The sequence below is a fragment of the Bos indicus x Bos taurus genome, chromosome 3 (assembly GCF_003369695.1).
Source record: "Bos indicus x Bos taurus breed Angus x Brahman F1 hybrid chromosome 3, Bos_hybrid_MaternalHap_v2.0, whole genome shotgun sequence".
Classification (NCBI taxonomy): Eukaryota; Metazoa; Chordata; class Mammalia; order Artiodactyla; family Bovidae; genus Bos; species Bos indicus x Bos taurus.
In genome coordinates, this window is record NC_040078.1 from 95268522 (window position 1) to 95283350 (window position 14829).

Sequence of the window (14829 nt, forward strand, 5' to 3'; positions counted from 1 at the left end):
TCATTAGAACTGATTCAAATGTATTCTTTTTAATGGCTGAGTAATACTCCATTGTGTATATGTACCACTGCTTTCTTATCCATTCATCTGCTGATGGACATCTAGGTTGCTTCCATGTCCTGGCTATTATAAACAGTACTGCGATGAACATTGGGGTACACGTGTCTCTTTCCCTTCTGGTTTCCTCAGTGTGTATGCCCAGCAGTGGGATTGCTGGGTCATAAAGAAGTTCTATTTCCAGTTTTTTAAGGAATCTCCACACTGTTCTCCATAGTGGCTGTATTAGTTTGCATTCCCACCAACAGTGTAAGAGGGTTCCCTTTTCTCCACACCCTCTCCAGCATTTATTGCTTATAGACTTTTGGATCGCAGCCATTCTGACTGGTGTGAAATGGTACCTCATAGTGGTTTTGATTTGCATTTCTCTGATAATGAGTGATGTTGAGCATCTTTTCATGTGTTTGTTAGCCATCAGTATGTCTTCTTTGGAGAAATGTCTATTTAGTTCTTTGGCCCATTTTTTGATTGGGTCATTTATTTTTCTGGAATTGAGCTGTAGGAGTTGCTTGTATATTTTTGAGATTAGTTGTTTGTCAGTTGCTTCATTTGCTATTATTTTCTCCCATTCTGAAGGCTGTCTTTTCACCTTGCTTATAGTTTCCTTTGCTGTGCAGAAGCTTTTAAGGTTAATTAGGTCCCATTTGCTTATTTTTGCCTTTATTTCCAATATTCTGGGAAGTGGGTCATAGAGGATCCTGCTGTGATGTATGTCAGAGAGTGTTTTGCCTATGTTCTCCTCTAGGAGTTTTATAGTTTCTGGTCTTACATTTAGATCTTTAATCCATTTTGAGTTTATTTTTGTGTATGGTGTTAGAGTGTTCTAGTTTCATTCTTTTACAAGTGGTTGACCAGTTTTCCCAGCACCACTTGTTAAAGAGATTGTCTTTAATCCATTGTATATTCTTGCCTCCTTTGTCAAAGATAAGGTGTCCATAGGTGCGTGGATTTATCTCTGGGCTTTCTATTTTGTTCCATTGGTCTATATTTCTGTCTTTGTGCCAGTACCATACTGTCTTGATGACTGTGGCTTTGTAATAGAGCCTGAAGTCAGGCAGATTGATTCCTCCAGTTCCATTCTTCTTTCTCGAGATTGCTTTGGCTATTCAAGGTTTTTTGTATTTCCATACAAATTGTGAAATTATTTGTTCTAACTCTGTGAAGAATACCATTGGTAGCTTGATAGGGATTGCACTGAATCTATAGATTGCTTTGGGTAGTATACTCATTTTCACTATATTGATTCTTCCAATCCATGAATATGGTATATTTCTCCATCTATTAGTGTCCTCTCTGATTTCTTTCACCAGTGTTTTATAGTTTTCTATATATAGGTCTTTAGTTTCTTTAGGTAGATATATTCCTAAGTATTTTATTCTTTTCGTTGCAACGGTGAATGGAATTGTTTCCTTAATTTCTCTTTCTATTTTCTCATTACTAGTGTATAGGAATGCAAGGGATTTCTGTGTGTTGATTTTATGTCCTGCAACTTTACTATATTCATTGATTAGTTCTAGTAATTTTCTGGTGGAGTCTTTAGGGTTTTCTATGTAGAGGATCATGTCATCTGCAAACAGTGAGAGTTTTACTTCTTCTTTTCCAATTTGGATTCCTTTTATTTCTTTTTCTGCTCTGATTGCTGTGGCCAAAACTTCCAAAACTATGTTGAATAGTAGTGGTGAGAGTGGGCACCCTTGTCTTGTTCCTGACTTTAGGGGAAATGCTTTCAATTTTTCACCATTGAGGATAATGTTTGCTGTGGGTTTGTCAGATATAGCTTTTATTATGTTGAGGTATGTTCCTTCTATTCCTGCTTTCTGGAGAGTTTTTATCATAAATGGATGTGGAAGTTTGTCAAAGGCTTTCTCTGCATCTATTGAGATAATCATATGGTTTTTATTTTTCAATTTGTTAATGTAGTGTATTACATTGATTGATTTGCGGATATTGAAGAATCCTTGCATCCCTGGGATAAAGCCTACTTGGTGATGGTGTATGATCTTTGTAATGTGTTGTTGGATTCTGTTTGCTAGAATTTTGTTGAGGATTTTTGCATCTATGTTCATCAGTGATATGGCCTGTAGTTTTCTTTTTTTGTGGCATCTTTGTCAGGTTTTGGTATTAGGGTGATGGCCTCGTAGAATGAGTTTGGAAGTTTACCTTCCTCTGCAATTTTCTGGAAGAGTTTGAGTAGGATAGGTGTTAGCTCTTCTCTAAATTTTTGGTAGAATTCAGCTGTGAAGCCGTCTGGATCTGGGCTTTTGTTTGCTGGAAGATTTCTGATTACAGTTTCAATTTCCGTGCTTGTGATGGGTCTGTTAAGATTTTCTATTTCTTCCTGGTCCAGTTTTGGAAAGTTGTACTTTTCTAAGAATTTGTCCATTTCTTCCACATTGTCCATTTTATTGGCATATAATTGCTGATGGTAGTCTCTTATGATCCTTTGTATTTCTGTGTTGTCTGTTGTGATCTCTCCATTTTCATTTCTAATTTTATTGATTTAATTTTTCTCCCTTTGTTTCTTGATAAGTCTGGCTAATGGTTTGTCAATTTTATCTCATTAGACTTTTCAAAGAGAACAAGGTATATACCTATGATACAAAGTAACACTTTAATAAAGAAGCAAATGTATTAGGTTCTGAAGAAATACTCAGTTTTTTCTATCACTACAGTGTGAAAAGTGCTTTAAATGTATAGTTCTTTTTATTTCTCATTTGTAATGACAAGAATTTGGTTAGGATGCTTTGGTTACAGTAACAGAAACAAAACTCTACTAAATGCAAAAAGAGTAATTTATTAAAGAATTATAAGGATACTTCACCAAAGCTAAAAAAAAAAAAAACAGTTAAAAACAGGCCTCAGTGATCGTGGCTAGTAACAGAAATCAAATCTGCTAGCTTAAGCAAAAAGGGGAATTTAGAATTAAGATATGAGGGTGCCTTACTAAGCCAAGGGCAGGATTCAAGAAGGGCTGGAATAAGGGAATGGAGCACTGTTAAGAAAGCCAGGGATCACATTCTTCTGATCTCTCCTCTCTGTTCTTCACTTTGCAAATACTTCACTGCTCTTTTACTGCAGATTTGCTGTCCTTTTCTGCCTAAACCACAGAGTGGGACACAGCAACCCATAGCTCTCCAATTTATGTCTCCTCTATTCCAGAGATTAGTCAAAACAAGGCTAGAATCTGTTGTCTCTAACCCCAAATTTCTAGGGAAGCTTTAGAATCTTATCAAAATTAGAGATGACTTTCTTCTCTGGGATAGACAATAAGATAGAAGTTGGTAGAAAACCAAGAAATAGAGACCAAATTTTTTTTACCATTCTTTACAAACCTTTAACTAAAATGGCTTATTTTATTTAGGAATGGATGTAGAGAGATATAGAGAGATATTCTCACAATCCAATCAACAAATATGACCAGATGCTTCAAAAGAGAGAGGTGTTCTAATCTTTTTAAATATCTTCTCTAAGAGAGAATTGATGGGCCTGTATAATGCTACTACCATATTTGAGACAAGTTTCCTTTCATTTATTGTAATAGACATGATTTATCTCTTGGGAAGATATGCACAAGTCCCAGTATGAGTGTTTTAAGCACAAAAAGTAATGATATATTTCATTGTTTTTCTCAAGAGAAAGAAAAACAGGGCCTAATTACATGAAGAGTATTTATGAGAAAGAAAAAATGATTAATTATGGGGTAGGTGTCAAAAATTCCTTGGAGCCAAAAATTGAAATTTGACCAAGGATTTCTCAGACTAGAGAGAAATTCTGGTTCATCCTAGCTTGAGTCAGGTACTTATGAACATAACCGCTTATATCTTCATCATAGTGGGGTAAGGGTCAGAGGGTCATTCTGAGAAACAGACATAGGATAGGGCAAAGAAAATTATTTTCTGTATTTTTCAGTGTTCCAGGCTCCCCTAGAGGAGCAAAGTTATATTGCTTATGAAAATCATGGTGTAATAAGATGTAAATGGTAGGTGATTTATGTATTTAAAAATCAGAATAGCTGATGGAAGTATTCTGCCCAGTATTACCCACACTGAAATAAAACTGAAAATGTCAGAGGTATAAAGAAACGCTGCAAACGCTTTATTTAAAATGTATCTGTGCTGAGGATTTCTTAAAGTATTCTCCTATGTGTTAAAATACATTTGTATTATCTATTATATCCTTTGATGAGATACAAGGAGTTAAACTTAATGTTTATGATATCACTGTACTTCTTCCTGTAATTTTGTTTCTACAAATAATTGGAAAGGGAAGTAGGACCACTCTAAGGTAAAGAACAAAAGAAATAATGTTAGCATGGACATGTTAAGAGACTCAGAAGCTGGTAATTCAGTTTTAACTTTACATGATTTCAGGGTACACAAAGTTTCAAAAGAAAAAAGTCATTCAGTATTATGTTGAAGGTTTTGTATTTCAACCTCTGTATTTCTTCGCGTAAATATTTCCTTAAGGTTATCATCTTTTTGATCATCACGAAGTGTCATATTTAGTACATTTTCAGTACATTGTTCTAATGGAATGGTTGTCAAGTATGAAAATACTTTTTCCATTAGAGGCTCCCCGAGAAAAGGCATCGAAGGGCTCTTTTTCATTTGAGAATCATCAGAATACCAGTCATCAGCTATTTCTACACTTTGGCTGTAATAAAAATCAGATGGTAATGTTGATAAGCTTAAGGTAACACTGCTGGGATTTGTTGCCGAGCTAGACTCTGAGGGGTCACAAATGACTTTTTTTGTTGCAAGGCAGAAATCATCTTTAGAATAACCATTATTTGCTGTAAAACAAAACAAAACAAAACAGATTTACTATGAATATTGCATATTCATGAGACAAATCTTAATATAAGGATAATGTTACTTTCTAAAATTCAAACTCTTTTTAGGGTTTTTAGGAACAGAATAATGCAACAGTGAAAATTCTAAGTTGCTATCAATATCTACACAATGTTAAATATTTAATGGGGAATCAGCAATGTTTTCATGATAGACCAGAGTAGAAAAATCTATTCTAAATAAAATTGACCTGTCTTAACAGAAGAAGATTCTAAACAGGCTAGAAAGCTCAGTTCTGGAATGTCCCTTAAAATCAGAGATGGCAGATAGTTTAACTATTTAGGGCTAAATATTATCTTATTTAAAAAATAAATTGTGGCTCAGGAAACTCAAACAGAGGCTTTGTATCAACTAGAGGGGTGGGATGTGGAGGGAGATGGCAGGGAGGTTCAAAAGGGAGGGGATATATGTATAGCTATGGCTGATTCATGTTGAGGTTTGACAGAAAACAACAAAATTCTGTAAAGCAATTATCTTTCAATTAAAAAAAGAAAAGTAAGAGAAAAATAATAAATTTTAAAATATCTCCTTAAGCAGATAAATTGGGGCTTCCCTGTGGCTCAGATGGTAAAGAATCCGCCTGCAATATGGGAGACTCGGGTTTGATCCCTGGGTGGGGAAGAGCCCCTGGAGAAGGGAATGACTATCCACTTCAGTATTCTTGCCTGGAGAATTCCATGGACAGAGGAGCCTTGAAGCCTATAGTTCATAGAGTCAAAGCAGCTAAATTACAAAATGTTTGTACACCATGGGATCAAACTGGCTTTATACCAATTAAAGTAACAACTAAATTAACATTCATATATAATGCCTTAGAATTTGCACAGCAGTTTGATATACTTCCAGATCTCATTTATCCTTTCAATCTTTCAATTACTACTCAAGGTAGTTATCAACCTTTTTCACAAAAGATATTACTGAGACTGAGACTTAGAGAAATGAGTCACCAAAACCAGATACAAAACGGACTTTGTTCTAGATCTGTGTTACTGTAAGTCCCATGCTTCTCCCATTACATTATTTATGCTGTACAGTTGCAGATAAAAATGTTAAGTTTTAGAAAATATCACATTTACAAAATATCTTAAAACAACATCTTTTATGATATTTTACATAGTTTTGATGTGAATATGTAACATTAATTTTAAAGCTGTTTTAAATACCTTATTACATTCTATATTCTGCATTTCTAAACTTATGTAGGACAGTAAGGCTTTGAGGTACTAAGTCAATATCTAAAGGGTTACAAAATGCTCATGCTTTTGACTCTCCATCATGTCTCTATGGCACTGACTCTGATACCTTTGGGTATAAATAAGGGACAAAAAAAAATTAAAATTTCACATTTTAAGATAGGACATTGCAATTTTTGTTTTCTAAAAAAATGCTCATTCATATACTAATAAATAGATATTTCCCTTGAGTTTTCATGATTTTAAAAATATTTAGATATCTAGTATATATTTAAGATAGCCTCTCGATTCTTTAAAATGTGAATTGCTAAAAGTTGATTATGACTTATTCTAATAAACTGTTGAGAAAAAGTACCTTTTATACAAGCTGTTTCTTTTTTTCTTTGCTCCTCCTACATAAAAAATATTATTTGTATTTTAAAAATAGTTTTTAAATAATTACTTGATATATACTTATGTGATAATATATGTTAACATCATAACAAAATTTTGATAAAATCATATTTTTTCCATGATATGAATTTATCTCACCAAACTATATTGACAGGAAAGAAAATGTGTTGAGGTATCATCCGAAAAGAATGTGAATTGGCTCAAGAAGGCAGTCTCCAGGATAGGGAATGAAGGGTGAAATAGAGTTCAACAGGATTATTTCTCTCTATTCTCACCAACTTAGAGTTGCTTGGTTAGAACTAGTGATGACAAAAAAAAGTAATTACAATTCCTAGACTTACTCATCCTATTAACTAATAACAACAAAAAAGTAAATTCTGGCTGAAAGCTTTTATAAAAATGCTATTATTTTGAAGCCAATAAAACATCTGATAAAACAACACATTTCAGATATGTTCTGGAAAGTGTAGTGGTGTAGTAGTTCTCAAACTTAGGGTATCAGAATCATCCAGTGTGTTTATTAAAAATGCTGTTTCTTAGACATAATATCAGACCACTAAAACAGATTATCGGGCAGTAGGGATTACGAGTATCTATTGTAAACCACTCCATAAGCGATCTGATTCAGTTTTTCCTTAGACTACTAGATAAATGATGAGCTAATGCACAGAGTGTTTGGTATGCAGTGGGTGAAGACAGAGAGACAAGACTGTCTCGTGTTACAGGGGAACAGTGTTGGTACTCTGTGCTGATCTTCAGTGTTCTGTTTGCCAAAAAGGCTTGATTAGGAGATACACACACACACACATGGAATATACATATAGATGGGATAACACATAAGCACTTTTTTTGGAGTCTACTTTACTTTTTGATCATTTTTACCTTTTATTAATACAAATGTCAGTATAGGCTCCTGACTTACCTTGCCTGGATCTAGGATCAAGTCAATTTTCCCACACGGGCCTGCAGTTTAATCTAAGAAGTTCTGGAATCAAGTTCTGGGCTATTCTATGCTCCTGCCTACACACGGGCTTCCCTGGTGGCTCAGTGGTAAAGAATCAATCTGCTAATGCAGGATACAAGGGCTTGATCCCTGGGTGGAGAAGATCCCCTGGAGAAGTAAATGTCAACCCACTCCAGTATTCTTGTCTGGAGATTTCCATGGAGAGAGGAGCCTTGTGGTCTACAGTCCATGGGGTTGCAAAGAGTTGGATACAACTGATGACTGAACAACATATAAATTATATTTGAAACTGCTTTTCAGACTTTCATGTGCCTATGTATTACCTGGGGGAACTTGTTATAATATAGATTCTAACTCAACAGGTCTGGGGTGGGGTCTGAGATTCTGGATTTCTAACAGGTTCCCAGGTAATGCTGATACTCTTGGTATGGGAACAATAGAGTAAGGTCCTAGACGTATTAAAATTCTACCCAAACTAGGGAATGACAAAATGGGCATTCTTATATATTTCTATATATATAAATATATAAACCACTAGACCATTCAGGTATGACTTAAATCAAATCCCTTACAATTATACAGTGGAAGTGACAAATAGACTCAAGGGATTAGATCTGACAGACAGAGTGCCTGAAGAACTATGGATGAAGGTTCATGACACTGTACAGGAGGCAGGGCTCAAGATCATCCCCCAGAAAAAGAAATGCAAAAAGGCAAATTTGTTGTGTGAGAGGGCCTTACAAATAGTTGAGAAAAGAAGAGAAGTGAAAGGCAAAGGAGAAAAAGAAAAATACACACATTTGAATGCAGAGTTCCAAAGAATAGCATGGAGAGATAAGAAACAATAGAATGGGAAAGACTAGAGATATCTTTTAAAAAATTAGAGATACCAAGGGAAAATTTCATGCAAAGATGGGCTCCATAAAGGACAGAAATGGTACGGACCTAACAGAAGCAGAAGATATTAAGAAGAGCTGACAAGAATACATAAAAGAACTGTAGAAAAAAGATCTTCATGACCCAGATAATCACAATGGTGTGATCACTCACCTAGAGCCAGATATCCTGAAATGCAGTCAAGTGGGCATTAGGAAGCATCAATATGAACAAAGCTAGTGGAGGTGATGGAATTCCAGTTGAGCTATTTCAAATCCTAAAAGATGATGCTGTGAAAGTGTTGCACTCAATATGTCAGCAAATTTGGAAAGCTCAGCAGTGGCCACAGGACTCGAAAAGGTCAGTTTTCATTTCAATCCCAAAGAAAGACAATGCTAAAGAAAGTTTAAACTACTGCACAATTGTACTCATCTCACACGCTAGTAAAGTAATGTTCAAAATTCTCCAAGCCAGGCTTCAGCAGTATGTGAACTGTGAACTTCCAGATGTTCAAGCTAGATTTAGAAAAGGCAGAGGAACCAGAGATCAAATTTCTAACATCTGTTGGATCATCAAAAAAGCAAGAGAGTTCCAGAAAAACATCTACTTCTGTCTTATTGACTATGCAAAAGCCTTTGACTGTGTGGATCACAATAAACTGTGGAAAACTCTTAAAGAGATGGGAATACCAGACCACCTTACCTGTCTCTTGAGAAATCTGTATGCAGGTCAAGAAGCAACAGTTAGAAATGAACATGGAACAACAGACTGGTCCCAAATAGGGAAAGAAGTACATCAGGGCTGTATACTGTCACCCTGCTTATTTAACTTATATGCAGAGTATATCATGAGACATGCCAGGCTGGATGAAGCACAAGTTGGGATCAAGATTGCCAGGAGAGATATCAATAAGCTCAGATATGCAGATGACATCACCCTTATGGCAGAAAGTGAAGAACTAAAGAGCCTTTTGATGAAACTGAAAGAAAAGAGTGAAAAAGTTGGCTTAAAGCTCAACATTCAGAAAACTAGGATTATGGCATCTGGTCCCGTCACTTCATGGTAAATAGATGGGGAATAGGTGGAAACAGTGGCAGACTTTATTTTGGGGGGCTCCTAAATCACTGCTGATGGTGACTGCAGCTATGAAATTAAAAGACGTTTGCTCCTTAAGAAAAGTTATGACCAACCTAGACAGTATATTCAAAAGCAGAGACATTACTTTTCCAACAAAGTTCTGTCTAGTCAAAGCTATGGTTTTTCCAGTAGTCATGTATGGATGCGAGAGTTGGATGATAAAGAAAGCTGAGCACTGAAGAACTGATGGTCTTGAACTGTGGTTTTGGAGAAGACTCTCGAGAGTCCCTTGGACCACAAGGAGATCCAACCAGTCCATCCTAAAGGAAATCAGTCCTGAATATTCATTGGAAGGACTGACGATGAAGCTGAAACTCCAATACTTTGGGCACCTGATGCGAAGAACTGACTCATTGGAAAAGACCCTGATGCTGGGAAAGATTGAAAGCAGGAGGAGAAGGGGACCATAGAGGATGAGATGGTTGGATGGCATCACTGACTCGATGGACAAGAGTTTGAGCAAGCTCCAGGAGTTGGTGATGCACAGGGAAGGCTGGTGCACTGCTGTCCATGGGGTCGCAAAGAGTCAGACACGACTGAGTGACTGAACTGACTGATATTAATAGGTACAATTTTTCTAGAGGGCAATTTAACAAATCCTCTTCTAGAAAATTATTATGCCAGGTAAATAATTTTGGATTTACATTAATACCCAGTTACCAGAATTTTCATCACAACACAGTTTAGCATTTTTAAAGTCTACAATGTAAAATTCTAAGAGTAAGGAAATATTTAAATATATAAGGATATATAGATATTAGTAAAATGAGTATTCTTTCAAAAATGATATGATAGATCAGAACTAAGTAAAGACTCAAAAAATGATGGGGATATATAAAAAAGACAGAGGAATAATCTTGAACAAGTGGCTCACTGGTTAAGTTTAGGAAAATTTGAGCAACAAATTAATGATAGTGATGGATTATAATCTGCTAAATAAAATAGAAATCCATGAATCTATACTGACAATAAAGCAGAAATAGATGTTTTTCTGGAACTCTCTTGCTTTTTTGATGATCCAGCAAATGTTGGCAATTTGATCTCTGGTTCCTCTGCCTTTTCTAAATCTAGCTTGAACATCTGGAAGTTCACGGTTTATATATTGCTTAAGCCTGGCTTGGAGAATTTTGAGCATTACTTTACTAGCGTGTGAGATGAGTGCAATTGTGTGGTAGTTTGAGCATTCTTTGGCACTGCCTTTCTTTGGGATTGGAATGAAAACTGACATTTTCCAGTCCTGTGGCCACTGCTGAGTTTTCCAAATTTGCTGGCATATTGAATGCAGCACTTTCACAGCATCATCTTTTAGGATTTGAAATAGCTCAACTGGAATTCCATCACTTCCACTAGCTTTGTCCATAGTGATACTTCCTAAAGCCCACTTGACTTCACATTCCAGGATGTCTGGCTCTAGGTGAGTGATCACACCATCGTGATTATCTGGGTCATGATCTTTTTTGTACAGTTCTTCTGTGTATTCTTGCCACCTTTTCTTAATATCTTCTGCTTCTGTTAGGTCCATACCATTTCTGTCCTTTATCGAGCCCGTCTTTGCATGAAATGTTCCCTTGATATCTATAATTTTCTTAGGAGATCTCTAGTCTTCAGGTGGCCAAATTATTGGAGTTTCAGCTTTAGCATCAGTCCTTCCAATGAACATTCAGGGCTGATTTCCTTTAGGATTGACTGGTTTGATCTCCTTGCAGTCCAAGAGACAGATCAATTAGATGCACTGAAAACTGCAAAGCCTACAGCCAGCACTGGTTAACAACAACAACAACAAAAAAAGTGGAGCAACTTTGAGGAGATGTCCCATGTCCAAGGCAAAGGAGAAGCCCCAGCAAGATGGTAGGAGGGGCAAAATTGCATTTAGAGTCAAAACCCATACCTGCCAGAGATGCTCAGAGGGCTCAAACAAACCTTGTGCCCACCAGGATCCAGAGACTCCAGAGACTGAGACAGAACTGTGTTTGAGTGTCTCCTGTGGAGGTACGGGTCAGCAGTAGACTGCCACACAGGCAGGGACTCTGGGTCCAGCAGACTTGGGTATGGCATAAGCCTCTTGGAGGAGGTCAGCATTAACCCCACCATAGAGCTGCCAGAACTTACACAGGACTGGGAAAATAGATTCTTGAAGGGAACAAACAGAACCTTGTGCATACCAGGACCCAGGAGAAAGGAGCAGTGACCCCACAAGAGACTGACCCAGACTTGCCCATGAGTGTCTAGGAGTCTCTGGTGGAGGTGTGAGCCGGTGGTGGCCTGCTGCAGGGTTAGGGGCACTGAATGTAGTAGTGCAAGCATGGGACCTTTTGAAGGAAGTTGCAATTATCTTCTTTATCTAAGCAAAAATGGCTGTCTGAGGAGGCATTACAAATAGCTATGAAAAGAAGAGAAGCAAAAAGCAAAGGAGAAAAGGAAAGATATACCCATTTGAATGCAGAGTTCCAAAGAACAGCAAGGAGAGATAAGAAAGCCTTCCTCAGTGATCAGTGCAAAGAAATAGAGAAAAACAATAGATTGGGACAGACTAGAGGTCTCCTCAAGAAAATTAGAGATACCAAGGGAACATTTCATGCAAAGATGGGCTCAATAAAGGACAGAAATGGTATGGACCTAACAGAAGCAGAAGATATTAAGAAGACGTGGCAAGAATACGCAGAAGAGCTATATAAAAAAGATCTTCATGACCCAGATAATTACAATGGTGTGATCACTCACCTAGAGCCAGACATCCTGAAATGTGAAGTCAAGTGGGCATTAGGAAGCATCACTATGAACAAAGCTAGTGGAGGTGACAGAATTCCAGTTGAGCTATTTCAAATCCTAAAAAATGATGCTGTGAAAGTGTTGCACTCAATATGTCAGCAAATTTGGAAAACTCAGCAGTGGCCACAGGACTGGAAAAGGTCAGCTTTCATGCCAATCCCACAGAAAGGCAATGCCAAAGATCATTCAAACTACCACACAATTGCACTCATCTCACATGCTAGCAAACTAATGCTCAAAATTCTCCAAGCCAGGCTTCAATAGTATGTGAATCATGAACTTCCAGATGTTCAAGTTGGTTTTAGAAAAGGCAGAGCAACCAGAGATCAAATTGCCAACATCTGCTGGATCATCAAAAAAGCAAGAGAGTTCCAGAAAAACATCTATTTCTGCTTTATTGACTATGCCAAAACCTTTGATTGTGGATCACAACAAATGGTGGAAAATTCTTAAAGAGATGGGAAAACCAGACCACCTGACCTGCCTCTTGATAAATCTGTACGCAGGTCAGGAAGCAACAATTAGAACTGGATGTGGGACAACATACTGGTTCCAAATAGGAAAAGGAGTATGTCAAGGCTGCATATTATCACCCTGCTTATTTAGCTTATATGCAGAGTACATCATGAGAAATGCTGGGCTGGATGAAGCACAAGCTGGAATCAAGATTGCCAGGAGAAATATCAATAACCCCAGATATGCAGATGACACCACCTTTATGGCAGAAAGTGAAGAAGAACTAAAGAGCCTCTTGATGAAAGTGAAAGAGGCGAGTGAAAAGGTTGGCTTAAAACTCAACATCCAGAAAACTAAGATCATGGCATCTGGTCCCATCACTTCATGGCAAATAGATGGGGAAAATAATGGGAATAGCGAGAGACTTTAGGTTTTTTTTGGCTCCAAAATCACTACAGATGGTGACTGTAGTCATGAAGTTAAAAGACGCTTGCTCCTTGGAAGAAAAGTTATGACCAACCTAGACAGCATATTAAAAAGCAGAGACATTACTTTGCCAACAAAGGTCTGTCTAGTCAAAGCTATGGTTTTTCTAGTAGTCATGTATGGATGTGAGAGTTGGATGATTAAGAAAGCTGAGTGCCGAAGAATTGATGCTTTTGAACTATGGTGTTGGAGAAGACTCTTGAGAGTCCCTTGGACTGCAAGGAGATCCAACCAGTCCATTCTGAAGGAAATCAGTCCTGAATATTCATTGGAAGGACTGATGATGAAGCTGAAACTCCAATACTTTGGGTACCTGATGTGAAGAACGGACTCATTTGAAAAGACCCTGATGCTCGGAAAGATTGAGGGTAGGAGGAGAAGGGTTCGACAGAGGATGAGATGGCTGGATGGTATCACCAACTCAATGGACAATGAGTTTGAGTAAACTCCGGGAGTTGGTGATAGACAGGGAGGCCTGGTGTGCTGCAGCCCATGGGCTCGCAAAGAGTCGTATATGCCTGAGTGACTGAACTAACTAACTAACTACAGTCAGCACTGGTCACCAAAAAAGGAACCAATTCTTCTCCACAATAACATCCATCTGCATATCATATAACCAATGCTTCAAAAGTAGCTGTGTGTTTTCTGGGATCAACCATCTCCTTGGAAAACTTACTGCATCTCATGCAAAAACCTTGGCCTCCATTCTGTGCTTCTGTGTGAGTTTCAGGAACAATACTCAGGCAGAGGGTCCTCTGTGGTTAGGGGAGCCCTGAATTTGGATAAGATTTCACTTGAATATTCATTGGCTCTAGTAATTTGGTTAAAGTAGGAGAAGACTCTTAATTCCAAGGGGTCAAATATCCTCCTTGAAACAAAAATGGAAAAGATTAACTAACTCATGGAAAGAATTTTGTGATAAACCTAATATCCTGGGACTACTTTTGTAATAGTACTTTCTTTTCTCATCACTCATTTCCCTTTTGTGTGTCTTGAATAATATCATTTTTAAAGATTTAATAAAGATTTCTCTGTCAGCAAACCGCCCCCCCCCCCCACCAAAAAAATTAGAATGAATTGGGCTACAAAGGTTTGCCTCATCCGCCACATTCACCTGATCTCTTGCTAACTGATTACCACTTCTTCAAGCATCTTGATGACTTTTTGCAGGGAAAAATGCTTCCACAACCAGCAGGAGGCAGAAAATACTTTTCAAGTTTGTTGAATCCCAAAGCATGGATTTTTGCAAGACAGGAATAAACAAACTTATCTCTCATTGGCAAAAATGTGTTGATTTTAATGGTTCTTATTTTGATTAATAAAGAGCTGTTTGAGCCTAGTTATAATGATTTAAAATTCACATCTGAAACTACAACTACTTTTTCACCAATCTAGTATAAACAACTCAAACATCTTTCAACTGATAAATGGATAAACAAAATATGATATAGTCATACAATGGAATATTATTCAGCCATGAAAAAGAATAAAATACTGATATATGTAATAACAAGGATGGACTTTGAAAACATTATGCCAAATGAAAAGGTCGATACAAGAGACCATATATTGCATATTTATAAGAAATTCCAGAACAGACAAATCTATAAATATAGAAAGTAGACTAGTATTTGTCTAGGCCTAGGAG

The 14829-nt window shown here is 37.2% G+C and overlaps 1 protein-coding gene across 1 annotated transcript in view; it reads right to left on the minus strand.

The window, feature by feature from the left end:
- Nucleotides 1-2804: 2804 nt before the first annotated feature.
- C3H1orf185 (chromosome 3 C1orf185 homolog) overlaps nucleotides 2805-14829 on the minus strand; it is a 46947-nt gene continuing 34922 nt past the window's right edge. The window contains exons 4-5 of the mRNA XM_027538252.1: nucleotides 6456-6492; nucleotides 2805-4849 (exon numbers count right to left, since the gene is read on the minus strand). Coding sequence (XP_027394053.1) covers nucleotides 4455-4849; nucleotides 6456-6492 — 432 coding nt within the window. The 3' untranslated portion in view covers nucleotides 2805-4454. The remainder of the gene's footprint in view (nucleotides 4850-6455; nucleotides 6493-14829) is intronic.